This window comes from Triticum dicoccoides, chromosome 2A (assembly GCF_002162155.2).
Source record: "Triticum dicoccoides isolate Atlit2015 ecotype Zavitan chromosome 2A, WEW_v2.0, whole genome shotgun sequence".
Lineage (NCBI taxonomy): Eukaryota > Viridiplantae > Streptophyta > Magnoliopsida > Poales > Poaceae > Triticum > Triticum dicoccoides.
The window spans coordinates 187,317,416-187,327,377 of record NC_041382.1 but is presented as its reverse complement, the minus strand read 5'-3'; the positions used below and the strand labels follow the sequence as shown (position 1 = coordinate 187,327,377).

Here is a 9,962-nt window from a genome sequence, read left to right as displayed (position 1 = left end):
CCATCAAAAGTGACCCTTGCGGGCTTCCTGAAGAGTACTCGCTGATTGCACATGTGCACTGTGCCGAGTGCTTAATTACCATGACCGTAGAAATGGCCTGTCGACGGCATCTGGGCTATGGCGACTTGTAAATCACTTCCTTCAACAGACACCAGCTAGCTGGCGCGGACATTGTACATCGTGGGCCAACGAAATTTACACCAGAGTAGGAGTAGTTTGGTATGGGCTGTCCACATCCATGTGTCATATGTCCTCGTATGCCATGCACATTAGTTAATGCCCATCTGCTGGTGGTCGGCCTGCCATGGGGTTTCAATTTTCAAATACTGTACAGTAGCTTTCCCCTCCAGCGGACCGAAGTTTTGACAGAATATATTTTTTCGCGGGAATTGACGGGAAAAAATCTACCAACAACACAACACAAATACATCCCGTCCTTGTTTATTTCGAAATATCTCATAGCAGTAGCAGACAACAGGGCCTTGTCAGATGAAAGGTGTGATTTTCTCAACAACAAAAAAGAAGAAGATGAAAAGTGTGAGGAATCAAATCACACGTTAATGCCGTGGAGAGGAGAGGGGAAATGTATGAACATCCATACTACTATTACAAGAGGAGCTAATTAGGGATGGATAACAAAGATCCTCACACTTCTCCCTTCTCTCTTGCATGAGATCGTAGTACTACTAAATAGTAATCCTATTGGCCTCCACGGACGGAGATACCAATTTAGAAGAGAAGGTAATCCAACCTTGCATAACATATGTACATAAGATAACAAGAATCCATCCAGTGCAACAATCTCCAAGCTAGCTAGAGAGCACGCCTTAAACACAAATTAATAAGCAGAGCAAACAAAACTAGCTGGCACATGCACGCTGCACCGGCCGTCAGGAAACGGGACGCGGGTGGAGACGGTGGCCGCCGGCCTAGTAGAGGCGGTAGTGGCGGTAGGACTTGAGCATGGCGCCGCAGAAGGTGCAGATGATGGCGCGCCAGGTGACGCGGTGCACGGTGAGGAGGTAGCAGAGCCGCGTGGCCGTCTCCATGTCCGCCACGCTGGCGCAGCCGCCGCAGCGCGAGCAGATCCCCGCCGCCGGCTTGCTGCTCCGCACCTTCCGCCGCTGGTCCACCAGGAAGCAGAAGAACACCATGCCGCCGCCGCCGCCGCTCCTCCTCCTCCCCCTTCCCGGCAAGCTCTCCGGAAATAAATATCGCTGAAGCTCTCGCCGGAGATATTTGACGCTGGCGGTGGTGGACAGTGCAATACAGCTAGGCCGCGCGCCGCCCGTGCGATTTGTCACTGCGTCAGCGCGCGCAAGGGAGTGTGTATATAGTGGCGGGAAGGTGGTGGTTGCGGTCGCTGGTCAGCAATGGCGGGGAGCCAGTAAGCAGGCAATGTGCGATGGAGGGAGGGAGGGAGGGGAGGGGGTAGGAGGAGGGATTTAAGGCGGGGCGAGGACGGCATTGATGGCGCTCACGGTGGCGGGGAAGGTGGCGGTTAGGGGTGGCCATAATGTCGTCCCTGCCAAGCGTATGCTTCTTGACTAAGTCTGCTGTGTGCGACGGAGTAAGTATACGTGCGTACGGGGTAGACAAAAACAGGCAGGCACGGACCACTGGTTGGTTTTAACCTCGCCGCAGAGCGTCGTGTGGTCCGAGTCGCTCTCCCAGATCCATGGCGCCAAGTGGATCGTATTACTACAGTAGTATGTTCCTCTTCTTACTAAGAATTCTTTGAGGCGAATGTTTCCTAACGTTCACTTTCACCGTGATGGCTTTCATCTTATTCTCCTCGAGAGCTGCATGAATATATAGCAGGCTAGTATAACAGTAGTCGTATTCGTCCAGCACATCTCGGAGGAAACCTTTCGCCATTGTGTGGTTATGCAGAGACATCGATCGACGGCTCACGTTGCTTGCACGTTAGACGTGCAACAGCGTGACCACACACGATGGAGTTTTTGATCCTAGACCTGAATCCACCCAGAAAGATCGAGCCCAACGGAACTGATCGAAAACTTGGTCGACCGCATGGGTGTTGTTCAATTTGTTCCCCTGCCACTGCCAACAACTATGGCTGTTTGGGTGTCTGTTTGGAGAGGAAAAGGTATGGGTTGGGGCGGTCGGAGGACAGGGACGGGGCGTAGGTTGCCTGGCAGAGGTTGGTTTGGACTTAATTAGGTGATGGATAGGCAGCAGGGCATGTCAGCCAGCCCCCCGCAAAAAAAAATGTCAGCCAGGCGACTGTCATGGCATTAATGCCTGCCTCGCATTTGGCTCGTGCATGTACGTACTAGGTTGATATTGTTTGTGGTTTGAGACTTCCTTGCATACTCGGACATTTCGGAATTTTGTGTGAAGTGAACATGTTGCAGCATGAAACTCGTATGATTCCTTAATCGTACGAGTATTTTCGTTTCAAACATGTGCGTGTGTCGTCGTTTTGAGTATTTTCGTGGGGATATCATGTCCTTAGGGTAGAAGGAGAGCAGTTTAGACTGTGAAGGCGTGAATCCACCTTAAGCATTGCAGACACTGATCCAGCTTGCGAGACGATGGCATAGAGATAGCGACGGGCCCCGATTTCATAAGCAAGGACCGCAAGCATGGGAGGGCATCATTGTATTGCAGCACACGGCACATGACAACCGATAACGCCGGTACGTAGTACGTCATGTGCCATTGCCAAGCCTAACGAAACATGCCACGAACGGAAGGGCATTCAAGCGTGAGGCTGTCGCGGCTGACAGATGGACGACGCATGTTCCGTCTTTAATTAAACGAAAATGATAACTAACGAACGAACGAGACGGCAAACGAACGTTTTTTGTGGCAACTTCACTTGGTAATGGCAATTCCTGTCCTTTTTTCCCCGCAAATTTTTATTCTTTTCAGAAATTGTCATGCGTTTCCGAAAGAATTGCCACTCTCGTACAACTAAACTTGGCACCTAAACCGTTCGCAATTGCCTCTCCCTCACGGCAAAAGTTCACTGGCTATTGGGGTATGTACTTATAATTATAAACATGATGGTATATCATTTCGACAATGGTGAAAATATCGCCGACTTCGGTCGACGATGACAGCGTCTCCGACGCCCCCTGTTGAGGCATCGTCGTTGCAAACTACGTCAACATGATCGGGATGTTCCGGGAGAAACACTAAATCTGAGTCTATCGGATCGGACGATGACCCCGCCTTCGGTGTCGTGCTCCCTCCTGAGGGTATCGTTTTGGAGCAGGAGCTAGCTGGAGGGGACGAGGGGGAGTGGTGTTTCATCTATTGCAAGGCCGGCGACGGATCCCGGCGGCATGGCGCTGCTGAGTTTCGGCGACTGGCGCGTGTGGATGAATACGTGCAGGATGATGGCATTGTCTGACGTCGTGGTGGCATCGAAGGAAACTACATCGGGCAAGGTAGATGCAACAATACAGTACTGAAGATGGATTGGTGGCAGATGGTTGCGGCGGCCACATACCCGGCAGGTGTCCTGATTGAGGAGTGCGCCGGACTGGTGGGTGCCCCATACCCGGCAGGCGTCCTGGTTAGGATCTAGGTCTTAGATGTTAGGTTTGGCTGCGAGGTCCGTTTGGTATTAGACCCATACTAGCAGCATCCCTTCATCAACTGGATAGGTGTAGCGACAGATGTTGCCTAGACAGTGGCTTTAGCCTTACTGATGTATGACTTTGTAAGGTCTTATATGAATAAATAATAAAGTGGTTGCATACATCATCCAGATGCAGAGGCCGGGAATCTTCCTCTATTTCAGAAAAAAATCATTTCGACCATTTTTTTGGAGTAATCATTTCGATCAAATTGTTGCCCTTGATTACATATTTTCTTTGATCCTACGAAAAACGATGTGCCCCGGTTCATGGTACTCCCAATCAAACTTAAGGCTGGCCACAGTGAGAATAACATCATTAGTAACATCACACTTTTCAAGATAATTTTGCTTATGTGACACATATTTAATGATGAGAAAGATGATGGTGATAACTTAGGTAGTTACCGTACCAAACACACATACAAGACAATATGAGTCTATAGGCTAATAAATGAACCATAACATGACAACACACATATGTTACTACCCACTGGGAGATAGTAACATAGGCTAGTAAAATGTGATGTTACTAGTCTATAAGTTACTCCCTATTGTGACTAGTCTAAGGAGGAGACGAGCCATGCTGGGCTTGCTGACGCCATTAACGCCATGACTGAATGCTGATGATGGCCTCCAAAGAAATCGGCGGTGCCATAACAGTTGGTCTGCATCATTAGTCATGTTCGTATTCATTGCCGGCCGTGTAGCGTGTACCTCCGAGATTAAAACCCGGCCATGGCCAGACAAGGCCGTGCTTGGTATGGTTGTATTTTAATACAGGTGTATTTAACTTCCGGGTGTAACTTACAGGCGAAGAGCTATTTCCAGCCTGAAACCAAAACGACCGTCGAAGGTCCGTATATTTTACAACTGTATCTAGAAGGAAAACGACAATCCAAACGGGGCCCAAGGCTTTTAATCCCTGCATGGATCGACCCACCAACAGCCTACCTACTATACGATGCTCAAGCTTTTTTTGTTTTGCTTTTCTCCTCCCAGTGGTGGTCCGCTCTATGTCCATGGGAGTACCTGAAATAAGATAATTACGTTGAACAAATGCACTCAAAATGACCAAATCTCCAAGAGGTACCAAGGCAGAGTTAACGCCGCACAGCCATATCGCCGGCGGTGCGGTGCCTGTGCCGTGCCCGTGAGGAATAATGAGAGGGGAACGACCGACGATCTCGACGCCAGCTTCGCCTAACCGTGAACCTGTCATGGCTAGGACGGCCGTGCAGCTTCTCCGGCCAGCCCGCTGCCGTCACAGGTGGCGCGCCATACACATAAACTGCTAACAAACGCTGCGCGTCATCGTGGCAAGTTGATCCATCCGACACGATGCAGGTATTTTATTGTTTCATTATTAATTTGAGCCAGCCCACAAGACTATTCCAAGATATCTCAAATTTGCAACCTCAAGAATTTGTTTGCGTAGTCCGCGAATGGATACAACCAATTGATGTAAAGTGATTTTCTTCTATGAAAATACACCTCCAAGGGCTAGTCCTGAATGGTCTCTCTTTTTTAATTTTGAACAACATTCTTGGGGGCATCTACTCCCCGTGTCCCAAAATAAATGTCATGTTTTTAGTTCAAGAAAGTGCACATATCATAATCAGTCATTTTATCTTCAGGCTTTCGTTTACATGCACAAGTGTGACCCTTCTATATTGTTTGCATCCACTCAAACAACTTTTTGAAAGGTAATGAATCATGCAACTTAGATAATTTTCTCTTCCAAACAAATTATTACTCCCTCATTTCAAAGTAAAAAAAATATAAGGTGCATTAGTTTTTTGGAAAGTCAAACTTCTGAATCTTTAACCAAGTTTACCGAGGAGAAAATTAATTATTAATTTATTATACATAAAGCCATATTAGTATCATTAGCCTCATCTTTGCAAGAAATCTTTTTTTTTTATCATTTTGAGTAAAATGCAGGTAGATTTAATCAGTTTCACATTTATATTCTGGGCAATATATAGCAAGTCCTTAACGGCGCTATACAAGTATACAACACAACCTTTTTTTTCTACTAGCTATACAACACATCTAATTCAACTGACCTCTATTATTTGTCATTCCATTTTTCTTTGTCGAAGGTATATGTAACCTGTGCTACAATGACAACCAAAGGTTAACTGGTTTTAATATTTCTGGGATAAGCAGCAGGAACCCTTGATTGAGCTGGCTGAAAGATGTCAAATGATGACGATGCTAGTGATCTCCTGGATGCCATAGGAGAATCAGACAGTAGGGGCTCGTAAACTGAGTTCTTATTCTTTACTGGCGCTGTCAAAATGGAGTTGGTCGAATTGTCTTGCTCTGATCTGAGTTGAGACTCCAGATTTACCAGGGTGTACATTGGCCCACGAGATCGCTCGGCCTTCTGAAGAATGTTAATCGCACTCGGACTGTATGTGTATCTGAAATATTTCAGAGCTAATACAGGACCCATGCCAACTCCACTGATTAGCTGAAACATTGATATCGCATCGTCATGAGGATCGTGTGTGCAATAATAAACCAAGCAAAAGAACATTATAGTGATGCTTACCAGCATTGTTATCCAGTATGACGGCTGTCTACAAAGGCGGAACATGATGGTGTACATCCCAGCAGTTGGTATGGTGCTGATACAGAGATTTATGACGTAGAAAGCAGCGAAGTTTCCCCATATTGCCAGAAACTGCAGAAAAGTGAAAGAACTGGAAAATGGAAAGACAGATCAGAACAAGTACAGTGTACAATGTAGACGTTGTTATAAGCATTATGATTCAAGTTTTGATTTCTCACCTCATCTCCAGTGTCACGACAAAAGCCTGCAACCAAATACTTCCTGAGAGAGCAACCATTGACAACTCCTCCATCTCACTTTTTTCATTGGCATAAGCATGAATGGTGATTAAGAAAACAACAATTGCCTGAATCAACCAAGAAAAGAAGCTCTCATCAGGCACGTCAACACCTGTGCATGGGCATTACAAATTCTAGTGAAATGCATGAAATTTATTTTCATATTTTTTGCAACTGGCACTTGCAGACTAGAAGCATAGGATGGGGGGACAAAGGTGTACTCACATGATATAACGATCGACCAAACCAACCAGCAAAAGTACTTGGATTCAAAAGCCTAAAAAATATGTACATATTAGTGAAGGCAACACAAACTTGATTCTAAAAAATTACAGATAATTTATTGCATATACTAACAGGACAAATAGAACTTGTGGAAGCCGTCAACAACAAATGAAAGGAGGTATAAATTTACCTTCCAGCCTGGCAGTATAGTAAAATTTCTGGGTTTTGTGTCACTGTCTTTTCAGATAAATCCTTGTCCAGAACAGTAGTTAAAACAGGAATGCTTGTGTAGAAGACATTATAGGCCATTAAACTAACTGAATTGAATAAACTTGTTCCGGCAATACCTGAAACAAAAGAAAAACTGCATGCATATAATATGAGAATGCTGACAAGAGCAACTATTATCTGTATGCTTTTAACGAGAAATGGAATATGAGAAAGATATTACATATAAGAGCTCAAGGTAAAATAAGAAGGCGACCAAAATGATGTTTCGTCGTGACTTACAGTATCTGAATAAAGCAAATTAACAATGACTTGTAGAACGAATACTGTGAAAGGAAGGCAGTACGGTTGTATGAGTATCGTCCATGGACAAGAATGAGCCTTTTCAAGAACCTGAACTCTGCCAAGAAGGAAAAGCAGAAGTAGAAAGCCATCAGAAATTTCAGTGTACCAACCATTATGTGGTCAAATTATGAGACCATCAATCGAGAAATTTCATAAAACACGAAAATTATCTAGGGACAACATATTATCAAACTCTTGCCCACAACTTCGATTGTATTTTGAGCATTTCAGGGGAAGCTCTCATTGTCATGCACATCATCGTGTAGTAAGTTGTCCAATAGTTTCTGATTATTCTTTTAAACCCTTCAGATGTATTCTTTAGATACAGGGTTCATATACATACCTCATAGCATGTTATCTTTATTTAGTACTCCCTCCATCCCATAATATATGAGTGTTTTTAACACAAAACACTCTTATATTATGGGACGGAGGGAGTAGTAGGGTTGCTTGTAATTTCTTGCCTTTAGAAAGGTATTGCCTACATACCCTCATACTTGAGAGTTTCATTGATGCAACTCCTTAGGATACACCGGGCAGCAGAGATTGCATTTGCTATTTACGCCATATTAAAGTACCTATTCGTACCTGTTTTTTTGTGACAGCTCAGACGTTCAACACAGCTTGGGATATAATTTTGGCTTTGCTAAATCTTCTGTTAGCTCCATTTACATGTGAAACATCTCAAGAAACTAAAACATGGCCCAGTGATATTTTAAGGAGAGAGCAAACACAACTCCAGGAATGAAACCATCTATTATCCCTCCTGAAGTATTGATTTTTGTCCACTTAACCCCCTTAGGTGGTTTGTAAGGACATTTAACCCAGGACTGTCCAGTACAAACTTGCCATGTACACTTGGGAGCAGGCAAATACCCCTGCTCTCGCTACAAAAAAAATAGGTCCCATCTGCCACAGAATAGCCTTCCTCTTCCTCCGACTGCTTAATCTATCAGTCAAATGCACCTCTAAGATTTGCCGCAGACGTCCATGACTAGATCGCATGGTGCGAGGCCATCAAACTGCTACTCTCTCCGTTCCGAAATAATTGAAGCTCTTTTTCAAGAAAACGCAAAGACTTGTGTTTCTTTTCATTGAGAAGGTAGGGAAAAAGTTACATGTCTCCTAGGAGACGGTTTACAGAGAGGATTACAAAGGTTTTAATGGACGTCACAGGTGGCTGGGAGTACCAGCCGAAGGCCTGAGGCCCCAGCCCCAGCCCAGAGGGCGGCTTCCGCTCTAATTTGACCTAACTCAAACTTCAGTAATTTTAACCAAGTCTATATAAAAATATATCAACATCTACAACAACAATAACAACAAAGCATTTAGTCCCAAACAAGGTGGGGTAGGCTAGAGGTGAAACCCATAAGATCTTGCGACCAACTCATGGTTCGGGCACATGGATAGCAAGCTTCCACGCACCCCTGTCCATAGCTAGTTCTTTGGTGATACTCCAATCCTTCATATCTCTCTTTACAGACTCCTCCCATGTCAAATTCGGTCTGCCCCTACCTCTCTTGACATTCTCAGCGCGCTTTAGCCGTCCGCTATTCACTGGAGCTTCTGGAGGCCTGCGCTGAATATGCCCAAACCATCTCAGACGATGTTGAACAAGCTTTCTCTTCAATTGGTGCTACCCCAACTCTATCTCGTATATCATCATTCCGGACTCGATCCTTCCTCATCTGGCCACACATCCATCTCAACATATGCATTTCCGCCACACCTAACTGTTGAACATGTCGCCTTTTAGTCGGCCAACACTCAGCGCCATACAACATTGCGGGTCGAACCGCCGTCCTGTAGAACTTGCCTTTATTAGATTTGATATTGTAGATCTTTGTAGATTGTTTATAGACTTGATCAAATTTCTAAAAGCTTGACTTAGGATAATCCTAGAACTTCTATTATTTTGGAACGGAGGGAGTACGTTTAGCCAATAACAACAGCCTTTCCTCATCTCGCTGATGCTACAGCTCTTCTTCCGACCCCATTCTCACTCATGTTTTCGTCGCCGCTGAGTACAAAGACGATCATGCACCCTCTCCACTGTGAAGCCACTCCAGCCAACTTCTTCCCAAATTGCTCGCATCACAATAGTCAGTACCTTGGCTGATGCTGGAGACCGCGTCGAGCCAAGCCTCCCGAGACGATGCGCCACCTCCTCTTGGAGTGCCCCTTCGCCAGGCAGACTTGGCACGAAATCCTGTCCTGGCTACAGATGACCACTGCAGGGCCAAGCCACGAAGATTCATTGATGGACTGGTGGCTGCAGGCAAGGCAAAACACGCCAACACTGATGCGTAAGGGCCTAGCCTCCATTGCTCTGTTGACACCATGGATGATCTGGAAACAGTGCAACGAATGCATCTTTGAGGGCGCCCAGCCCCTGGTTCAGGTCCTGGTCTCGAAGATCAAAGAGGAAGCCAAGCAGTGGGCAAGAGCGGGCGCCCACGGCCTACGCGTCATTCTGCCGCCCACCTGGGACGTGCACGTATCTGACCTCCTAGGAGGATTGTATCAAAACTCCATCTTTTCAATGCAATGAAATGCAAAAGCCCTTTGCATTTTCTCGAGAAAAAAAAAAACAATAGTCAGTACTACCAACTGGTTAACACCCATCGATTTGAAGCTCCACCACAGAAGCGAATGTTCCCATGTCCCACTTCCGCAACCAAACATCCAGCGGTCA

The 9,962-nt window shown here is 45.6% G+C and overlaps 2 protein-coding genes across 3 annotated transcripts in view; both read right to left on the bottom strand.

Moving 5' to 3' along the window:
- Nucleotides 1-421: 421 nt before the first annotated feature.
- Nucleotides 422-1,426, bottom strand: LOC119354127. Its single transcript, XM_037620829.1, has one exon. The coding sequence runs from the start codon at nt 1,152-1,154 to the stop codon at nt 930-932; it is 225 nt and encodes a 74-aa protein (XP_037476726.1). The 5' UTR covers nt 1,155-1,426; the 3' UTR covers nt 422-929.
- A 4,129-nt stretch (nt 1,427-5,555) lies between these two features.
- Nucleotides 5,556-9,962, bottom strand: part of LOC119354126 (phospholipid-transporting ATPase 2-like) — a 21,132-nt gene continuing 16,725 nt past the window's right edge. For both annotated transcript variants that reach the window (XM_037620827.1, XM_037620826.1), the window contains exons 20-25: nt 7,205-7,322; nt 6,885-7,058; nt 6,695-6,746; nt 6,410-6,537; nt 6,171-6,321; nt 5,556-6,089 (exon numbers count right to left, since the gene is read on the bottom strand). In XM_037620827.1, coding sequence (XP_037476724.1) covers nt 5,751-6,089; nt 6,171-6,321; nt 6,410-6,537; nt 6,695-6,746; nt 6,885-7,058; nt 7,205-7,322 — 962 coding nt within the window. In that variant the 3' untranslated portion in view covers nt 5,556-5,750. The remainder of the gene's footprint in view (nt 6,090-6,170; nt 6,322-6,409; nt 6,538-6,694; nt 6,747-6,884; nt 7,059-7,204; nt 7,323-9,962) is intronic.